The 22590-nt window shown below is 35.1% G+C and overlaps 2 protein-coding genes across 2 annotated transcripts in view; one reads left to right on the top strand and one right to left on the bottom strand.

Annotated features, from left to right (window-relative positions):
• Nucleotides 1-22590, top strand: part of LOC108749544 — a 155597-nt gene that overhangs the window by 77916 nt on the left and 55091 nt on the right. The window contains exon 2 of the mRNA XM_018488306.1: nt 21739-22013. Coding sequence (XP_018343808.1) covers nt 21739-22013 — 275 coding nt within the window. The remainder of the gene's footprint in view (nt 1-21738; nt 22014-22590) is intronic.
• Nucleotides 4092-4553, bottom strand: LOC108749552 (neuroligin-4, Y-linked-like). The gene has a single exon (XM_018488326.1). The coding sequence runs from the start codon at nt 4509-4511 to the stop codon at nt 4092-4094; it is 420 nt and encodes a 139-aa protein (XP_018343828.1). The 5' UTR covers nt 4512-4553.

The following is a 22590-nucleotide window of genomic DNA, read 5'->3' as shown; positions in this document are numbered from 1 at the left end:
CCCCCCCCCCCTCCCCGGGGAATGTTTAAATCGGATAACTGCAAAATCTTTTTTGAGATCAGTGTGTAGAAAATAATGTCGCAATGGCGGACCAATGAGTGGGATGGAGAGGATTGCGCGAATTCCGCGGTTGCAAAGCGATTTATGGGAAACGAACGCGGGCTATAAAATAACACTTCCCATTCAAATCGGCAAATTAATGGTCGCTTTCGCGAATTCTTTGTTTGGGCAGCGCGACAATGGCGGCGCTTGTTGAGTTATTATCCTGAAATACTACAAAATTTTAGGAACGCCAGTTTTTTGCAAATTTTCATTAATTTCAACAGATAATTTTCTAACCGCGATTTCTGCCATTCAGAGATCCGCCGACAGATTCTACGTTGCTACGTCCAAAATTGGATTGATGTTATACTTTTAGAGTATCTGGCCCCAGGAGTAGTAAAGATTGATCAGCTTGCCTAGGCTTCGAAACTATTATCTAGTTTAGATACTTAAGTCCGCGCGCGGAAAGTTACTCCCCGCGAGCTTTAATCTCTCTAAGCACGAGGTGATTATAAAGTTTCTTATTAAGTTCCCGTGTAGCACCACCACCACCACACGCGTACTCGAGCCGCCATTGCAATACACGGGTGAAAAACTTTGCCAGTACTTCAGCTATATGTAACTCTCAACAAGGAGAAGAAAATGCGAAAGTGCTCGCCATAGTATTAGAACATGTTTCCTACTCTACGTAAAATTATATAGGAGAAAGAAGAGGGCACATTTACATACATTTAAAACGCTGAAACAGGTTTGGACAGTTTAAATATCGTTTCTCATAATATTAAAGTTCTCTTTATATTATTTTGTGTTTTATTTCAGTTTAATATCTATTTTGTAATTATTTTCATTTTTCATCGTATTTTATTTAATCCTTTGAGAACAGAAGCTTTCTAACAAAGAAACTTAAGGAAGACCTCATTTTCTAAGGGCTTTCGAAGTTGTTAAATTTGATTTTGGTCTCAGAATTCTAAAATTAAAATTTCAAAAAAGTAATGTGATCATCATGAAACTCGGTTTTAGAAAGTTCGTGATATTGCTGAATTTGAATGTAGCCTGAAAATATCAAATTTCAAAGGAGTATATATATATATGTATATATAGTACTCTATAATGAAGGAGGATTTAATGTCACAGGGTTCATAATCAGAGTTTGCAAGTTAGTTTGAAAATTAGTATTAACTGTTTGTGTTGCTTTGAATAAAGTGAAATTGAAAACGTGATGTTTTCTTGCAACTAAAGAGTCTTTAAATGAGTTTACGATATAATCAGATTATTTTTTCAATACATTCTTCTCGCTCCATATTGGATTTATCATTTAAATTTTTTAAATTTTCAACCTCAGATGCGAATAAAGTATTATCAAATTACTTCATAGGCCAAGTTTCATGAAAATCGAACGAACAGTTTTAATATAAATGAAAGTACGTCGAAACGGTCATGCCAATAATCGATAAAGGATTAATTTAAACTTGTACATATTTTATCTTGTCTAATCCATTTTACTTTTGGATCTCACAAACTATAGGTTATTAAAATATATAATGTTAAATTCTCACGTTACGCGCGCGCGCGATCTCAAATCTCTCTATATATTAAAAAATTTTTTTTTTAAATTTATTATTATCTGTAATCTATATTCTTTGACTCTTTTATAGTAAATGGAATATTATAATCACATCTTCTATAAAAAAAAAAGAAAGAAATTACAACATGTAATGTATGCATCATGTGCATTAATGTGCTCATTCTATATACATGCTCTGTTTCGTATTTATTCGACATTAAAGAGACTCGTGTAAGCTTGATATGCTATGCGGGGATTAATACATTTGTGGAAAATATGGCGAAAGCTTTCGTCGTCAAGGAACGTCGATGAAAGGTAGACGATGAATCGACGTGGATTTCTTCGACTACGTTATGCAGAAGAAACGAGAAAAGAACTACACACAAAGGAGGCTCGCCATCTTTGAGCCTCTTTTCGAGGGATTGCAAGATAATTGGCTGATTTAAGGAGATCACATTCAGGGGATTCGTGCCGTGGTAAGAAAAGCGCGTATTCTTCCTACGGCGAGGTAACTTTCGTTAGAAAATGCACGCGATTATCTCATATTATCAGCCATTGAACGAAATTAATTGTAAAAAAAATTAAATCTAATGTAAATCTCTATGAATATTAAAATTTAATTTAAAAGAAGATATACTCTCAGAAAACAAAGCCTACTTTTACAGACTTTTTTTTACGAAAGCTATTAATTTTACTCAAACAGAGTTTTAACCAATATTTTATGCGTAATAATTAATATGTTACATATATACTGTTTGAAATTAATAGTTTTTGCAAAAAAAAAATCATAAAATAGGTTTCTTTTAAACCCGCTGGGTGTATGTGTGTGTGTGTGTGTGTATATATATATATATATCTCTAATAAAAAATCTTTAAATCCTTAAATCTAAAGTTTTCATTTTATCTTAATCCATAGAGAAGAAAAGTTGTATATTAATTCTCAATGTAATATCTTTGCTTCCACATATACAAGTGCAAATATAACGCTTGGACAATGGCACTTTACGTAAAACGAGTATGATCGCGTTTAAAAAGGCAATTATATTTCACATTCTCGAATTACATCGATTCGTGGGAAAGAAGATCGTTAACTTCCGCCGAAAGTGGTGATGATATCACCGCTTTCACGGTCACAAAGCGTGAACATGGCGCTTGGACGCGACACTTTGCGCAAAATGGATGTTCATCACGTATTGTAATTGGACGGAAGTAGCATTTTACTGATGCGTTTGCTGAAGGCGCATGAGATGCAAAAACGGGGTCGGTGCACTGCAACTTGACTCAATAGCAAACGTCCCACGTAACTATTGTGTTAATTACAAGTTTACAGGCGAAATAAAAAGAGATCGTTATATAGCGTGATACGATTTATACAGGTAAATTGGATATCTGGAAAATAAACTGCGTCCAATGCGGGATTATCTGTCCATGGATGGACGCGTTTATCGAATCCCTTTCCGCGGAAAATTGTGTACTGATAATAGAACTTTATCCTTCAAATCCTTTTGCGTTTGATTTCCGTTCGAATTGAAATGTAATCTACAGCTTGATTACTAGTTAGATACTTATCAATAGGTATTGGTTCAAAGCAAATGAATTCTAGTGTATTCCATGTTTCTGTTTAATTTTTTATAATAATTTTTTTTATAATTTGCGATTAACGAAGATGTTTTTTTTTTTTTATCGAAACAACACAAAATATGGAATAGAACAGAAATTTTATGCGCAATTGTAATATTGCGCAGTTAAAATTTCATTATATTCTCCAAAATGATACATACATTTTGCAGGGTAAATATTTTTCTAAAGTTAGACTTCATTGATTTGTATTTTTAAATGATTGTCTGATTTTAGATATACTATTATTTAATTTTTAATTGTTTCAATTATTAATTGCATTTATTTCGAATTTATTTTTCTTCGCTTCAAATCAAGAGATGTTTTTATCGAAACGTCATAAGGAATAGAATAAATTAGCACTGCAAATTTAAATTGTAATATGCTGTTAAAATTTTTATTATAAATAACAATAAATAAAGGGCAAAGTAAAAGTCAACACATTTCTTTAAAAAAGTCATACAATTAAAAGAATAAAATACAAATAAAGAAAAGTAAAGTTGAAGAAAATATATAATAAAAAATAATAAAAATTAAATAAAAAATAATTAAAAACTCAGTTACAAGTTTCTCTTCAGACGTTAATCATATCGAGAAAAAAAAACGGTAGTTTTTATTATATTTTCTAAAATTGTAGATTTTGCAGCGCAATATGTATTTTTCTGAAATTAGATTTTACTGATTTGTATTCCTAAATAACTATCTAATTTTAGGTATTTTTTATTAAATGAATGATCTCGTTTATTTTGCATCTCAAGTAGCACAGCAGCTCTTGGAAAGCACTAAAAAAGCGACTATATGCGCTTTTTTAGCGCTTTGTTAACGCTTTGTTAGCGCTGTGTGCTACTTGGGATCATTTCCTTTTGCTTCACCGTGAAAAAAGGAAAACAGAAAATTTACCTTGAACAGGCGCATAAATGTTGAGGTATAGGCAATCCTCGCTTTGGTTCTTGAGGTAGGGCAGCAGCCGCCTGAGGTATTCTACTCTGCCCTTGGGCATCTTGTCACTGAGCTCCGGTAGCTTTTGAGGACAAACGGGTCCAAATTTATCAGCGATCTTAACGCCCTGCCAAAGGGCACCGGTGACGGGCGGCATGAAACGTAATGAGCCAATCGGTGGCGAGGCATAAGGTACGCCGCGGAATACCTCGACACCTTCGAGATATCGATCAAGGGTAACGATCACCCCCGATAGCTCGCCGTACTTAGTTCTGACGATCCTCGAACTTAGCTCGGCACCGGCGGTCGCCAGGATCAAGCCGAGCAGCGCCAGGATCGACAACGTCATTTTGACGCGATCACCGACGTTTTCGGCGTCACCTCCTGCTTCGGCGTCACCTCCGCCGATCACTTTCTCGCCGTTCCGACGCCTCTCATATCGCCTTCCTCGTCTTACACTGCGACAATTTCCTCTTTAACCGTCGCCAGAGATGAGGATGTACGCGAACTGATCCATTTTGCGATTCTCCGAATTCTCTTGTTCACCTCCTGGATGCATCAGTCTTCTTCAAAGTGAAGGACAGTTCGATGACTGTTAGACTTTATTTTGCTCAATCAATATACTTAAGACGTGCTCGACCAATGATAAAAGTTAGTAAAGTTTGTTGCTATCTTACAATTGCTCTTTAATTCAGTCTACAAGTGGTCTTGATTTTGTTTGGTACTTAAAAAAAAAAACTATTGCCTTTAAATAGATATATTCCTGAGCTTAAACGCCGTGTATAGAAAACTCTGATGGGAATGGATTTTCCATAATTTCTTCCGATTTGATGAAAGATTGCGACTATCTTGGACTACATTTTTTTAATTTAAACGAATTAGGAACAGAAATGATTGCGAGTCGTCTTTGACTATCTACGTTGACACAATTGACCTAGGGAAGACTGCAGATTTAAGATTGAGAAACATCCTGAGTTAAATCTTCCTAGGAGAGTCGCAGAGATTGTATTTGTTCTGTATATTAAATTTTTTCAGTCGTTTATCCAGTTAGATATTTAACGTTCAGATATTCCGTTGGTGCAGCGACGAAGACCAGCGCATCCTCCTTACAAACATTGTTATCCTTTAGACTTAATTATTATCGGCTTTACGCTATCAAGTTGCAAGTTCTAACAATCTCCGGATTCACTCCGTCTCGTCTTGCTAGTTCACTGACCGATAGAGATTTTGTTACATGTAAGAAAATTTATCGTCATAAATTTACCATTAGACAACGTGAAAACAACGTGTGAACTACACTGTTAGAAGAAATAACTTTACACTTTTCCATATACACTTTTCCGATAGACTGTAGCGTCTAGATTAAAACTTCCGGTTAAAAACAGGATCAACATCCACGAAAGTATCCTCGTTCTTTTTTTTTTTTTTTTACGATTTCTTCACTCACATCTGCTGACGTAAAAGAGATTCATACGTGTCTTATCGTTCACACAAAGACGATCTCGTTCTTGATGACGTGCTTTATGTATCGAAAGAGATAGAATGCACCAGCTCTAATCACGTTCAAGAGCAGGCCGCCCTTCGAATATTTATTCACTCGTTTCATCTCGGTAAGAAAAAGGAGAAGAATACAAGATATTTCGTAATCTTTCATTTAATATTTCTTTGGACGGATCGAAGATAACGAGAATCGCACCTGGCTCTCATCTCGTAGTTTATTGAACTATTCCCTCGATTGAATGAAATCGAGCATTCATTAATGTAATTTTTCGGCAAATAATCTTTTCTCCGGAGCTAATTGAAAAAACATACGCTACGAATGAAGAAACGGACATTGATCCAGTTTTCAATTATTGAAGAAAATAAAATATAGCACGGAATTAGTATTTGAATTAAAGAATTTTAAATTTCTTTCGCAACCGCGCGACAAATGTAGAATAGAAAATTCATTAGTCGCCCCGGATTGTTTGACGTTTACAGAGATATGCACAAAAACGTGCACGCGCACTGTAGTTGTGATAGACGCATTCAGGAAGCTTTGTTCGTTGCGTTCAAGAAGTACGTCACACTTTTATATTTAAACCTTTCAATATTCCTTCAGCATAAAATACACATCTTCCCACGGATGCTATTCTTGCCGAGTCAACTTAGCTTCAATTTACAGTTAACCTAGTTAGATTAAAATCGCACTACTAATCAACGGCTAATTTCCCACAGGTTTTCAGATAGACACTTACAGAGAGAAACAAATTTAAAATTATCTTTGATTACTCCGTCAAATTCGCACTCTCCCGACCGATCACTGAGTGATGACCATCTCCGATCATCGGCACAACACTGTAATAGTAGCGCGCGATCATCGTTTCTTCATCGCAACGGGTCAAGCACTATCATACGGGATCCCTCTTGCACATAGCTTTGCGACGAGCATCCTTTTCCACCCTCCCGGCGACCCGCGCCGGCACCTTCGGTCCGGAGTATGTCTTCAAACTTTGCCGAGTCAAGAAAATCGTTTGCCGATAAGAGAGATTTATCGGATGCGACAAAGTAATTTCAAGTTTCGTCGAATTGCGCCGGAGGACGTTCCCGCTCGCTCGAAGTAACCCCTCGACACAACTATCCCCCGCGAAGCTAGCGGAAAGAGGCGCACCGAAAAATCCGTGAGAAAGGTGGTAGTGGGAGTTTGGGCCGAAAGGGAAACGCAGGCCACCCCTGCGTTTCTTCCCTCGTCAAGCTATCCCGGTCGCAGCCAAACCACCACCTTCCCTGGACCCTGACACTACACCGTTGACGTCGACGGCTGGTCGATGCACCGCGACGAATCTCGCGTGACGTGGATCAGGGGTGGGCACGGTATTACCGCGAAAGGGCGCGAGCGCCGCTGGGACGCCGTGGTATGCGACGAAAACCAACCGAACCGATGTAGCCGACACTTCGACCCCCGACAGACTGGCGTCAGGCGACGACGTTCAGCATCGGTTGCGCATGCCCCGCGCAAACGCTCCGGACTCGGCACAGGGCAAGGGCGGAAGTGCACCCCGGCGTGGTCGATACGGCAGGAGGGATCGATCCTCGAACCGACTGGCGAGAGTTGTTGGTTCGAATCCCGGATTGCGAAAACGCCGTACTTTGGGCCGCGTTCAAGCTGATCCCTTTTATTTGAACTACCTCTCTTCTTTTCGGGCTATCCATCACTATTGACTTCTCTCATCTAGTCGCATTTAGTGGAGTACGTTTCAGTGATTAAGCCAATAACCGTTGTACTCGTTTATCAATCATTTTTCCTCGCTGTTACTTTCATGACTCGTAATTACTTCTTTTATTAAAATTTATTGTCGTTACTCCAATCATTGTGTACAATTAGTGATTCAAATCTAGCATCTTATTGTATTGTATTTGTTCATCTTCTTTAATTTGATTCAACATTCTTTTTTTCTGCATAAAAGTGTGTTTTCGAACATTTTGTCTCACCATCTCTCTTCTTCACTATTAAATACTATCGTTATATTATATTTAAAAGAATATTCCATGTGTATATTTCGAGAACACTGCACTTTTTCTGAAGAAAGCACAATGTTTTTTTTTTTTGTATTTCTTTACGGGTAATTAAACACATTAATTTTTTTCATTATGCTACGCACATTGTGGCGTAAAAATTATTAATTTTAATAATTTTCATCATTTTTTTAAATGCCGTATTTGATACATATTTTAGGTTTATTCAACATGTGCATTTACAACTATCTTTCAATTTCATATTGTACATATATAATATTTAATGAATAAAACGGTCTCATCAGTCTGTCATTATCATTTTAACGAAATTATATAGCAAAGCTTATTTATAATATTAATTGATAATTTCTATTACTATATTATAATTAAATAACAGATATTATCATGTTAAATTGATTACTGCAGGATATTTCATTTGCTATGATTAACAAAGCAATTTTTATAACAATTTGAAAAACTAGCGCATACAAATTGCTATATTAATTTTTAAGTAAACTCTCTGAGAAATTAATTAACTGCAAAAAATACATGAACCAATGAGTTTGTTTGTTCTGTAAATCTCAACAAATTAGTGATTACTAAATCAATGCAAAATGTGTAAATGTCAGTTGATAAATAACGATACAATTAATTAGCGGGATTTATTTGACAAGCTCGCTTGCGCGCATAAATCGTGCAATTTTGCAACTCGCAACAAGGAATTCGCGATGGACATTGGAAAATTCAGAAACGGTGAAATAAAGGAACTTTTTAACGAGAATTTCCGGAAACTGAGCGCAGCTGCGCAAAGAGTTTCTCCTTACGAAATACCACAATAGTTTGTGCCTGCATTCAACATCGCTTTCGCACTTTACCGTGTATAGTTATGTTCGTTAACAAACTCTTTTCTAACGCTGAAGTTGTACGAATTATCTCGCTGAATTATTCCTTCCAGAAAATTATGCGATCAAACGAAATTTTTACATTGTCACGTAGCGCGGCGTTTTAATTCCTTGGTTCCTATTGCGTCGTCTCCTATGGTGTCTCATTTGACTTTATATCTACACAATTTCGCACACTATTTTTCAATCATAAAAGATTGTAATTTTTTATTTTCCGACTGAGAAAAGTCCAGTTTTCTGAAAACCTTCCCATGGTAAAAAATCAGTAACAACTTTCTCGCTAAGGTAGATGCGAAGAATAATTGGACGGCGAAGTGGCTAAGGATAAGCCTGGGGAGTGGGAGTGGTTAAATATTTGCAAAGTCAACGCGAGGGGTGCTGTGCCACCTCTCAAAGGGGTGGAAATTGGCCGCCTCCGGCCACAAAGACGCCTAGTGGAAATCCGCGCTGAGAACGTTTTCTCGTTTGCGACACGAGGATACAGCATTTCCAGGACTCCGTCCGTGCAAAAGTTCAAGGATGCCATTGAAATTAGAAACACGCACCAATCTAAATCTCTAAAGATGCAAAGGCTCTAATATTCTTAGAACTATCTAACGATATGAAGAATTACTTGTTAAAAAAAGAGTGAACAGATTGGAAATTAAGATGTTTTTATTTACTCCATAAAAAAGGATTTTAATACATCTGGAAAATTAAAATTCACAAGTGTATCAGAAATAATTTATCTTCAAAAAAAAAAAAAGAAAAGGAGATAAAATCTTATTACTCAAGAAAGAAAGATGTTTAGCCTGATGTTTGTTAAAGAGTTCCTTATAGCAGGAATTCTAACATTAAGTTTAGTCAGTTTTGCAATAATTCTTCAAACAATTTTAAAAATCTCCGTCAATTAAAATTCCAGTCAATTTGTTTAATACGAATTTGAAAAAGAATATGTCAATTTTTGTTATAAAGATCATTTTAATCCCGAAGGGAGTGTTAATATATTGTAAATGGAACATTGGTATCCTGGCACGATATTGGAGTGGCTCGACCGATGGTGGATATGACCGAGATTTTCCATAGTAAAACAAAAAGCGAGGAGTGCAGGAGGAAAATGACATCTCTTATTGTTAGCGTAGTGCGGCGTAAGGATCTTTCGGAAAGGACGTGAGACAAGGGTTGCGAAGCCGACAGGGTGTGACGCGAGAAATTCGTGCCCAGATTGCCGAGTACGAATTCAAATCCAAGAAATCGATGCCGCTTTTCGTGCGGCAGAACGACGGAATCCTGGGAGCGTCAGTGACTATGAAAGTCGCAATCGGCGACGACGAGTGTTCCGATCGTGCAATTCCGTTCCCTAGGACGTTATACATAAATTTGAGGATCGAAGCGAGGGTTTGGAGCTACAACCGAAACTAGAGTATCCAACGACGGCAGAATCAAGATATACTGCCGATTATAATAGTAACTTCTATTGGCAATAAATATCAAATTGAATAAATTGGCAATATTTTTTTTCTAAAGGCAGTAATTATTCTTCCAAATTAAAGAGCGATAATTGAAGTGTGCCTAAGCAAAACGTGGTGTCATTATTTTTAATTCTTCAAGAAAAAGGAAAAACTTATTTTTTTGAAAGCCATTACTTAAAAAATTTTACAAAAAATTACCGTAACGAACAAGGGCGTGAGCAATCAGCCTCTGCAAAAAATTTTAATTAATTCTAATTAAAAAAAAGTTTGTGTTAAAGTTGGTAAAATTTGAAATCGTTATAAGTTTAGATAAAAATATTAATCAAACCGTTGTAAATTCGAATAAAAATGCCAATTGCACGATAGATTTACACAATGTTTTTTACATGTTTCAAGTTCCATTCTTCTCCGCTTATAGCAACACTTTGTACATCAAATATTAGTATGTGATGTAACATGTCACTTTATACACAATCAATTTATATAATAAAATACATTCACAATTTTAGCACTTAAACATTTTGTCATGGTACGCCTTAATTAATGAATTTGATGCATGGTTTTGAATATATTTATTTAGTCTATTGTATTAACTAACGTTTGAAAATTAATAAGAACCGATGACGTTTGCCTATAGAAAGAAAAATTTCATTTTGTCGTGCAGTGTAATCCGAGGTTAATGGAATTTGAGGCTGGAAGGATACGACACTACAAATGCAACTTCAATCCTGGTTGGTTCGAAATTTCGAGGACAAAGAGCATTTATGTGTGACCGTTGAAACTAGTGTCGTTACTTTTACAGAATTTTATTTGTTCATTGCGACTTTTAAATAAAACAAGTAGTGTAAATAAGTAAAAAGGGCACGCTGCGCTATTATTATTCACAAAATTGCTATAGCTATTATAAATGCAATCCAAAAACGCGGTATTATGCATTGCGCCGCATACGTTATGGAATTCGGAGAAAACGCGCGTTTTATTATTTCGTGCTTTTTGTAGTGCTTTTCACGCGCGAAATTCTTTCGTCGGTAAATTGAGCAAATTGCACTTTTATGAAATTCTTTTCTCGAAACTTTGGTATAGAGTCTAGAAAATTGCATTCACCGTTGTACGATTGACAAACACAATCAGAAATCTATTTTACTTTACGAATAACTTTTAATTTTTCCAGATTAAGTCTGTTTAATTTCATTCGAAAATGTTTCCGGACTTTTGTAAAAAATTTGTTTTTTTTTTTTTAGAAAAAAAACCGTTTATACTTACATCCTATGCAGCGGTTATATAATAACAACCATACGCTTATCACTTCTAACAGGAACGCTTAATGCTCTGCGCGAAAAATCGTTAATTTTGCAGCTGCAACTGCTGCGGAACATTTAATTACTCCGCACGCGTCCCACATAAGTTCAACGCTGAAGCGAGGTTGATGACATTAAATTCTATTAAGAGGGCTCCCATTCGTATTTTCCGTGAGCTTAATGCGCATATTCATGACGGTTCATCGCATCGGTAGGTATTAAAAGCGTTAAAACTCTGCACACAAACGGAGAAAGATTGGACTTTTTAACTATTTGACAAATGCATTTTTTACAAGATTTTTTTATAAACATCACATTTTTTATTTGGACTTGAGCATTGAATTTATGTTTAATATGTGTAAATTCTATATTTGCAATTAAAAAATTTTGATTTATATGTACACACACACGTATATATGCATGTTATTACATTATTAGCATATTGTATGCATATGCATAGATGCGTGTGTGTGTGTGTGTGTAAAATCTGTTTCATATTTATAATAAACACGAAACGCTATTAAAATTAAATAATTGAAAAAAAAAAGGAAATTACGATTTATAATTAATTGTAGTTTTATATGTTAATTATTTTAGTTTTTATATACGATTTATATATTAAGCTTATAAATATTTTAGACAATTTTATTGGATGCTCTATTATACACTGTATGTGTACTGAATATTAAACTAATCAACAAATTCGTTGATTTGGAAAAATTCTGACTTTCTGTGTGTTTATATTTTTCAGTGATTCGATTATTACGTTACTATTTTAAACGTTAATTATAAGCTTATGACAGATTTTCCTGCTTTCATCTTTACTTTATACAATGCTTTTGAATACATTAATGTGGCTGCTAATGGCATTTATACAATTTTACATTATTTCTATAATATAATTAAACGTGTAATTTTATCCTCGCATCCTGCAAATGATTTTTCCCAGTTGGTCATCCGTGAGAAAATAGACACTGCATATGCAAATGCACATCCGACGCATCTAGAGCGATTAAATTTACAGCGTTAATATTTGCAGTTACTTTTTATACAAAAGCAACACCCGACTTTTCGATATTGAATCACGACTGATATGTACCGATTGGCAGCAAACCGAGCGAGCAGGCCAATCGATGCCAAATGGCTGAATTTCGGGCTACCAGATTCGATCGATCGATTCACCGTCACTTCGAAGAAGATGCGTGCGTGGATTTTACACGTGTCTGCACGTGCCGACACGTGCGTGCCACTCGCACAGGTCCGACTCTATTTAATTACTGGGTCGAGCGAGCTTTCACGGCCGTTAAAGGAAATTAATTGTTCCAGCAACGTCCATGCTTCCGGTTTCGACAGCATACATGATGGATCAAGCAGAACGCCAGGTGGGAAAAATCCCGGTAAAGAAAAAAAAATCTTTTGCCCACAGCGGTTCGAGTATTATGACTCTTTATTATATATTGTTTTATTTATGCGCTTTGATATTTTCACTTTTGTGAAAGGAGAATATAATTGTAATGACGCATGAAAAATATCAAATGTATATAAAAAAAAATGTCGTTTTAGTAGAAATTTTTCCAGCGCTCATTTCACATTTCCACTGTTTTAAAGGTATTATTGTATCAAGTAATATATTATATCAGGCATTATTATTATTCAATGCCGTCAAATTTACTTTTATTATTGCGTACTTAATTTTATATCTGGTTTTCATTCAACGAAGCTCCGACTATCTTTGATCTATCTTTGCCTCGTATTTATCGGACTTCCTGCGAGAGCGGTTGCGAGATTTCCTTCGCCAAGTTGCTTGCTGCTACGCCCCTCTTCGACTTACCGTAAATTGTTCTACTTAGCTAAGACGAGTAGTGACCCTCTCAGCGAAGTTTAATTAGCTTTTAAATCCCTGCCGCTCATTATGCCCTCCTTTTTCTCCTCCAAATTGAAGGGACGGGCTTCTTCTCCTATCGGCCAACTTCTCGCGCAAGTAATCGCGCGGAAAGGAAAAAGGAAGGGCGCCTTTTCAGCAAGAAATACAACCAAGTAAAGAATTTCACCGAGAACGACACCGAGAACCGATCGGCGACGCTTCGATTTAATTGGCCGGCGATACTTTTACTCACTCGATGCCGAATACAAGTACGGAACAGTGTTCGATAAGTATCACTTGCTGTCTGTGATAATTAAACAAGAACTTCACACTAACAAGAAGTGAAGATTGATACAGATAATTAATTCTTCGATTCTCGTATTCTCGCATTTCTACATTTACAGTTTCTCTTTTAATCTTGTTATGGATAGATTTTTATAAACATTGTAGATTTCTTGTTTTTTTTTTAGCTCTTTTTCAAGATTCTTGATTTTCCAAATTAAGCCTCTAAATCTTTTTTTTTAAGTATTTTTAAAAATATTTAATAATATTCGTGAAACGTTAAATATATATGATATCTTAATAATGCATTTAAAAGACAAACTTATGGATCTAAGTAACAAATCAAAGGATTCTTTCTATACAAACCAAATGATAATAAGTAACGGGCAAAGTAAGAGTCAACACGTTTCTTTGGAATTAACAAAAGAATATATTTCAATTAACAAAGGTAAAATTACATAACGTCACAAGTTTCGACTACCGGATTGAGCCCTCTTCAGACATTAGCATAACGAAAAAAACCGCAGAACAACATCAATTATCGCAAATGATCGCATATTCATAACATTCACAGTTTTTGCCCGTTACTTATTATCATTTGGTTATGGATCTAACTAATTTTATATGTGACATACAATTTTTAAAATGCGAACTATTTTTGCGAATGCCTAAATCAATTCTTGATTCATAGTTGTTAAATGTATTACAACTTTATAATCTGTCGAATGACATAGTGGACTTGAAAAATTTTCACAGTTATACCGAAACGAAAAATGTTACCAATCTCCAATAATCTCCATAAATCCCAACAAAATTCCCAATAAATATTATAATAAAAGAAAATTTACAAAAAAAAAAAACGTTCTACTCGTTAGTTTTTTGATGCTGCTTTTCAAATCTCGATATCTATAGGAAGTAAAATAATTCAATTTCGAAAAATAATTAAGTATTTGAATTCGCCAAGATTACCGATAGCATTTAATACGAGAGAGAGAGACAATCTTACTAGGCCTTCACCACTCATTTCCGACGACATGTAGCGCGCCCTTAGCGTCCACCCTTTGATTTATCACAACGCAGGACCACCCGCGAGGTAGGCAGCCGTGTCGGAAGGCTCCTCTATACGTGGCGATGATAAATCTCGGGCACTCTCGGCTACAGGCGCCGCCGCTAAATCTGCGCGAATCACGCAGTGTGCGGCCGGTATCGCTGTAATAAATCGCGCTTCGATCGCAAAACCGTCTTGTAATACACGTACCGCGCGAGAAAAAGGATCCAGAAACAGTAGAATTTATCCTCTAATTCCCAAGGGAATTAAATCTCCGGGGATTGAAACGCTTGAGAAGAGGATAGTATACAGGATCAACACCAAATTGGAAGCTCAACAGCTTCGAAAATGGCAATTGGAGAACGAGCCCGCATATTTTGAGGTAAATGAAACATTGAAAATTGTAATGCGAGAATTATAGGCGCGTTACAGAACGAAGCGCAAATGGAAACGACAGCATTCGCAATAACATGTGTAATTTAAGAAAAATTGCGCAGTATCTGAAACTCTCTTCCGACAAGGAAAGCCGCGCCGTTACAACGTAGCCGATGTACCAACGTATCGTCATAGATTTCAACCAATAACCATTTCCCCGCAGAGAATTCCGCCATATCCGCGGAAGCAGCCAGTTTTATGTTCAAACGACTTCCCATTCTCGAGACAAGAGAGATACAACATAAATGAACCTCTACTTTTACAAATATCACGCCTCTGTCTATATTTATAACATTCTTTTTAAGCAAAAAGATTATCTATTTTCTAAAAAGGTTTCGTTTTTGCGCGAAAAGAGAATAAATCATGGACAAAAGATAAGCGTAGTTCCAGAAATCAAACTATCAAAAAAAAAAAAAACACAAGTTCACACTCAGAAAAAGGCAAATAAATTTAATTTAATGACGATAATACATTAATTATAATTTTTCGATATTATAATAATTTTGAATGAAACAGAGGTAAGATTTATTTAAAATTACACAAAGATAACTAACATATAGCATCGAAAAATTAATAAACTGAAAAGAGTAAATAAAACTTAGATAAATATGTAAAAAATATATATAATGATTATAATAATAAAAAATAGAAAAATATATAAATATATGTATATGTGTATGCATTATAGAAACACATATAATTAGTACGTAAGATTTAAGTTAAAGGCAATAAATATAATAGCAATATAAAAAGCATTAAAGAGAAAAACACTTTTTTTCGAGGGAGAAAGGGATATGACGTTTCGTCGTTCCAATATAATCTTGTTGCGAAAACGTCGCCCTGTTGTGCATTATGGAATGACGAATATGGCGAGGATCCTTATGATCCTTCTTGCTATCAACTTGGCCGGCAAAATAAGTACGCCCGAGATTCGGCTTACTCTGAATAATATACTATATGAAACTTATGAAACAGCTTTGAGGGCGCCGTAGCTTTGGCAAATCCTCATAAAGCTGAAAGACGAACGGATAAAATTGTATTTTGGCGGCCTATGTGTCTGATTATACATATTTTGGCAGAATAATGTACGGTAATCTACAAACGAAGATTTTATGTGATACAGAAGCAGAGATCGAGAACAAGAAGGAAGTAGAAGAGAGAAGGAGCAATTAATTATGCCTCGATAAATGTAGAAATAAAATTTTAGATTATGTGTCACAAATTTAAAAAAATTGTATGCCTCTCTTTCGCTTTTCTAAAGTTTCTGAACTCTAAAGGGCTAAACTTCTAGTTGTAAAATTCATTCTAGACAATGTTCCTAGACAGCATCTACTCTTCCTTCATCCTCTGGTATTCCTTCATTGTCTGGCAGATGAGCTAAGTTCATTAACGTAAATGAGATGATTCTGAAGAGGAGCTACTCATCATGGAACCAGCCATTCGCGCCCCGAGGGGATCGCCTCAAAGTCTTCTTATCGTAGATTTAACACGTCGTTACGTTCTGTGAATACGCTGTGAATACATGTGCGTAGACACGAAGGAGATAATTCTGATACAAAACTAATTTTGCGAACCCCTTACGTGCATTAAGCTCATCGGCGACTTCCTCTGAGTTTCGCATTTACCGGGGAACTTCGAATTATTATGAATTAAAGTAGATTTATTCAGCTTAATAGTTAGCAAGTTATAATTCAAATTTTGTAAAAAAATGGTTTAACTAAATTACGGTTCAGTTGAATAAAAACTAAATCATAGTCTTACTCAACCCGAATTAGATGTGTTATTTCAACTTTAAATTCAATTTCAACTGTAGTAATAATTATTTATATATTGGATTAGGGAAAAAGTTCTTTTACAAGATGATAAAAAGACTTCCGGCAACCCATACATTCTATTTTTTTTTTAAATTGCCAATTATATCGCTTGATAGAGCAACGTTTCAACTTTAAGAATCTGTATTTTTAATTGTGATACGATGATTTTTAATGGAGTTACAAGCAATAAAGTCAGAATATTCCCTTTTTACTTAATTCGCGAGTAATTCAAGAACAAAAAATCTTAGGAACATAAAAAAACGATTTTGGGGGAAAGCTTTTACAATAGAAAGTTGAAAATTTGTTCAAATTTTTTTTTGCGGCACGCTACAGATCTACAAAGTGAAAAAAAGTTTTTTTATTTTTTTTCAGCTCGTTTTCTATATGTAAAAATTACAAAAACTCACATAAATTCGAAAAATATAGAAACTATTCGAAAATAGAGATTTCAATCTTCAAAACGTTTTTTTTTAATTTAAATTTTGATCATTTTTAACAAAGATATCGATGGAAAAAAATCTTTTTACCAATCAAAAGGATTTTTTTTCCTATTCCAATATTAAAAGAATTAATTTCACTAAATCTAAATAAAATAGTTCAACATTTAATACGTAACATTAAAAAATATAAACTTTTTATAAAATTAATTTTTATTTCAGAAACATAAGAAACTTGTTAAAAAAATCTTATTAAATCAATTAAAATCTTTTGATTTCAGATTGACCTTATGTGTTTAATTTCAGTTTTAATGTTTCTTTTTTTTCGTATGAAACATTCATCAAGAGATTAACGTATATAATATCGAGATTATTTACAACTTGTTCTGGAAATATCTATATCTTTCAGGTTATATCATTCGATATGAAGACGAAAGTTCGTGCTTTTCGCGATTCGCATTCTTGCGGATCAATGGACAAACGAGCATCCGGAATAAAAGTATCCTTCTCCCTCGATGCTTTTCCAGACAGCCATTGACGTGCATATGCGAACAGATTTCAAACAACGGGGACGAGTTGACGAAAATGAAAGCTTCCGCTTAGAATTCGCTTCGCCTTGGCGGCGCTCCGCGCGCGTTCGAAGATTCATCTGCGATTTAATTTTAGAAGCGCTTTTCGCATATACGCCGGTTCAGTCCACTCGTAAGATTCGTCGTGACAAAACGAGTTTTCGACATGTCCTTTCGCAAAAGAAAAAACACAAGTGCGCGTGTTCGATTATCCAACAATCGACAATATTAAACCTAAATCTCTGTGACGTTTTTTACTCTCCAATATTCGATGGTATGATTGAAACAATATTTTTGAAGTGTAATTACTGAAATGAAATTTATTATTGTTACCAAAAGAGATACGTGTGAATCAACAATATGTGAAAGGAAGTGAAATTTATTGTTGCTGTGCTGGAAATCTTTTGTTGGACATGCGAAAAGGGGTAAAAAAATGTAGTCTCGGACCATTTTGCGACTCGAGAATCTCTAAAAATAGAAATTGTACAACGCAACACCGTAACAATTTGTCGCAATTTTTGATTTTTTTTTTACATTTTTACCGAGGGAAAACTTTTTACAAAATTCGTCAAATAGAATTTTTTTTCGAACGAGAAATACAATGGTGGGATGATAACGGAGCGTGATAACGTGGCGAAAGAGATTTTCTCACCTCTCGAAAATCTATCATAAACATCGACGAAAGTAAAAAGAAGTATTAATGATGGATGCGGTGAATTCCTATAAGCTTATCCGCCACAAGCGGTCGGCAAAATAGGATTTGCTGCAATAATCGCTTAGGCTGGCTCGTTCAATCCTTAATCCCTTAACAACGCCAGAAAATATAAAAATTTGTCAAAAAAAATATTTTATTTCAAACTTTACTGTTACAGGATATAAATAAACTGGTCTTTCCTAAAAATATATACTAATGCAATTAATAATACAATGTTTAAACAGAGAAATATGACATGAAAAGTTGTTTAAATAAATAATACATTTGATACATATCGTGTAAAAATATTGTATAATTTCGCTCTATATTAAAATTATTAATAAATTTGTTTTGAGAGAGAGGGAAATATTACGAAGATGAAAAATATTTATCTAACAAATGTTTTTCTATTTGACGGGAGTACAAATAGAAAACTAAAAAGCAACATTCACGCGCGCAGTAACAACATATCGAGCGGACAATAACGGTAGTTGTTGTGAGTTCTCGCCTTGAGAAGTGCTCTTCGATGCGAAAATGTACAATTCGGATTCGCTCGTCGAGGAGGCTCCAGTTGTCATCGTCAACGTTAAAAATAACATTGAGGGCTTTTTACAAGTGTGAAACTTCTCGCAAATGTCTAAACTTTCATAATATCTTCTCCTTTAGTGTTCTCCTGTGTTCTCAGAATTATGTGCCACTCAACATTTTTGTCTTCTTTCAATAGATTTTCTATGCGATTATAGAATTAAAATGATAGATTATTAGAAACAATTTGTGTCCTATTACTTAAGAATTCTTCCAAATTTTAGGATTGTTTCAATTGTGTCCAATTAAGTCACACAAACATTATATATTTTCTTGCTATATCATTTCTTTTATCTTCTCCAAGTAGGTATTTAATAGCAGCATTATTTAAATGTTGTTAAAATGTCAACTTGGAACAGTTCTTCAAAGGTCTAGTTATTTATAGTGGAAATATTACGTTAAAAGGGATTCAAAAAACTTGGAAACTGGTGTCGCAAACTACACTTATAGCTTGACAGGTAGAACTGGTATGGTCTGAAAATCGTGTGGTGTGTTCAAGTCTTCAAAAGTTTGCTCACCGTAAATGTCACAAATATCGGATTTAGTTGGCTGGTCTCTCTCTCTCTCTCTCTCTCTCTCTCTCTCTCTCTCTCTCCCCCCCCTTTCTTCCCCTGTCTTTCTCTCTTTCTGCCTCATGCGTTTTCCCAGATTAGTTTCAAACTCGATGTCATTTATCCGACGTAAATTACGAGACGCTCGCTTATATCGCAAAACTGCAAGCAAACTATTATCGCGATACTGGGAAATGAGCATTTCGCCCGTCATGCGATCGAATTTGCGCGAACGCGACTTGTCGCACGATATAAATGTGTAACCCGCTGGGTTATGAAGTTTTTATGTCGTCGTTGCACGCCCATGTAAGGATATCGCGACATTCTACGTGCAGAATTTTTCCTTACTTCGTGAAATACTCCTAATAGAAACATTTCTACAAAATATGTATCGCGACGAGCAAACGTAGAGTCAAGGAGAATTTGGGAGGGAATAATTTTGTATAAATTGATTCCGGTGAACTTTTTGCTCAACAATTTTGACGTGCTGCGGTTGGAGTTTTTGACGGGTAACATTGCAAGTTGAAAGGTCTAAACGCGGCAATGTGCGGCGATGTCCTCCAGAGGCGATATTCTTGGCGGGACAAACAAGGGTGAACGCACGTACGAAGAGAGAGAGAGAGAGAGAGAGAGAGAGAGAGAGAGAGAGAGAGAGAGAGCGACGGCTCGCGCGACTGCACGTACTCTTCGCCTCAAATAGAACGCGCCGCCTGTTGGTAAACTCCACGCTCTCCCGATGTCTTTCGATCGCCAGCACGAGCTCGTTTTCTCTCGGTACCATTCCTTCGCTTAAATACAGCCAAGGAATGTGCGTCTACTGAAACAGTCACAAGACGTTTAAAATAAGATTATTGAAAATACCATTGCTTGTAAGCCCGTGAATATGGATACATTGAACTTCATCCCTTCGAGTTTATATAATAATAGAAGAATTATGTAGACAATTATGATTTATTTATTTTTTTAAAGTCCGTTTTATTTGATAATAGGACACATAATGTCTAGTTATTTTGAAAGGTTTGAAGGATCGTTAACTATAAAAATAAAATCGAAACACGCACAAAAAATATCAATTAATTCCTATCATTGAAAAACGAAAGCCTTGAAAATTCCGCGTATTTATACGTTATTTATGTATCAGAAATTTGTATTATTAATTATATTTGAATAATCCCATATGAAAATAATACTATACACAATCATATCGAACCTTACATGATTAGTCCAAGAACTCTCTACTACATAAATAATTTTTTATATTCTATAATTGTATTCGTTATAACATTTTTCAAAAGTTAAAGTTTAAACAATTGTTTTATAAAAAGTCCTTGTTAAATTCTGAAAGCTTTGTAGAAAAGTTTTGTTTGCGCGCGCGTGTGTGTGTGTGTGTGTGCCATTAGACCCCAAAGGATTAATCAAATATTCATTGAAATATTGCAATTATTTAACTAATACAAATTTTAAATCTGGTTTTAAATCTGGAGTTAATCTCAATAACAAAAAATTTGATTTAAATCCAGCGAGCAGAATACATGTTAGCTGTGTCAAATATGAAGCACATATTTATTTGATGGATAAGTCTCAACCGATTGGGAATGGCTGAAAGTTCGAAAATACATTATGTTGAACCTTGCAATAAATTTTAACTCGAATAAAATCAAGTGGCATTTGAAAATTTATCAATAATTACAAAAATGTGAACTCCGCACGTGTAGAAAAGTAACTTCTCGATCCGCGTGCAGCAGCGGAAGCTACGAAGTGAAAAGTTCCAACGACGACCGAAAGAGCAGTCGTTCTCTTTATATCCGGTTCTGTCGGCAGCCGGAAAAATTATTTTTACTTCAATCGCGAGTGTGTGTGCTTCGTCGTAGTTGTCGCGTGTCGCTTCGAACTTATCATTGTGAGCTTTTTAAAGATTACACTCTATAATATTCTCTGCAATTTCTGTAATAATTTTTCCGTAAGACTTTGAAATATCACACAGTGTTATTTTCGCGAAAATAATTTACAGCTAAGTTTTTCCAAGAATTACAATAAATTTGGTGACTAATTTGAAGCACAGAGTGCTTCGTGAATATTGAATTATTATCGTAAAATCTTAAGATTTAATAATTAATTTGCCAAGCCTAATAAAGGTGAAAATTCTTAAAGCATTGAACTTTGTGTTGCGAAATCAACGAACGCGAGGCAGATGTCCAAGATGTTGCGAATAGAATTAGTGGGCCTTCTATTGTTGGCCTGCACGCAAATTCTTACGGAGCACCGCGATCATCGTGAATCACGGGATCAATATGGCTACCATCAGCGGTTTCATGACCTTCAGGAAAGAATAACGAGGGAAGTTCGGGTCAAAGAAGGCCGATTACGTGGCATGGTGATACAACCCAGAACTAATTACAATTTGCAGCTGGTTGACGTCTTTCTTGGTAAGTTTTAAAGTGCCATTATGTTTAATTACAAAGAAAATTTGTTGTAGTTTATTTTTGTCTAAGGCAAAACATTAGTGAGATGCATTTATCATCCTTACAATTGACTATATTAACTTCTCTCAATTTCTGTCATAAATTTATACTTTGACGAGCAATAGCTTTATTTCTGGATTTCTTTTTCAAGAAGCTTATTTCAACAATTAATGCATCTCACTTCGTTTTACTACGTTTTTTATAGTTTTTACCGGAAATGTAACTAAATAATTTAACTAAATGTAGGGAAAATAGGAGTTTGTTGGCATAGTTTCCACATTAAGCTTTTTAAACAACTAATTATTATGATTAAAATGTATTAATATAATAGAGAGAATCTTTCTCTATATTTTCATTCCAGGATGGTTCTGTAAATTCTAGTTTTTTGTAGTTAGTCAAATATGTTGAAGTAATCAACTTGCTTTGGTAATTATTAAACTTCGTGTTAAATTAATGAAAGTGTAATAGAAATGAAGAATAGATCGAAATAACAGACATGGTACTTTTTGATAAAGATTGTAACATTTGAAATTATTTTGTA

The sequence above is a fragment of the Trachymyrmex septentrionalis genome, unplaced genomic scaffold (assembly GCF_001594115.1).
Source record: "Trachymyrmex septentrionalis isolate Tsep2-gDNA-1 unplaced genomic scaffold, Tsep1.0 scaffold3, whole genome shotgun sequence".
Classification (NCBI taxonomy): Eukaryota; Metazoa; Arthropoda; class Insecta; order Hymenoptera; family Formicidae; genus Trachymyrmex; species Trachymyrmex septentrionalis.
Note: the sequence above shows the minus strand (reverse complement) of the source record. Positions and strands in the feature narration are given on the sequence as shown.

Excerpts from the sequence above, each read along its gene's own strand:
- LOC108749552 (XM_018488326.1), bottom strand. The coding sequence starts at position 4,511 with ATGACGTTGTCGATCCTGGCGCTGCTCGGCTTGATCCTGGCGACCGCC.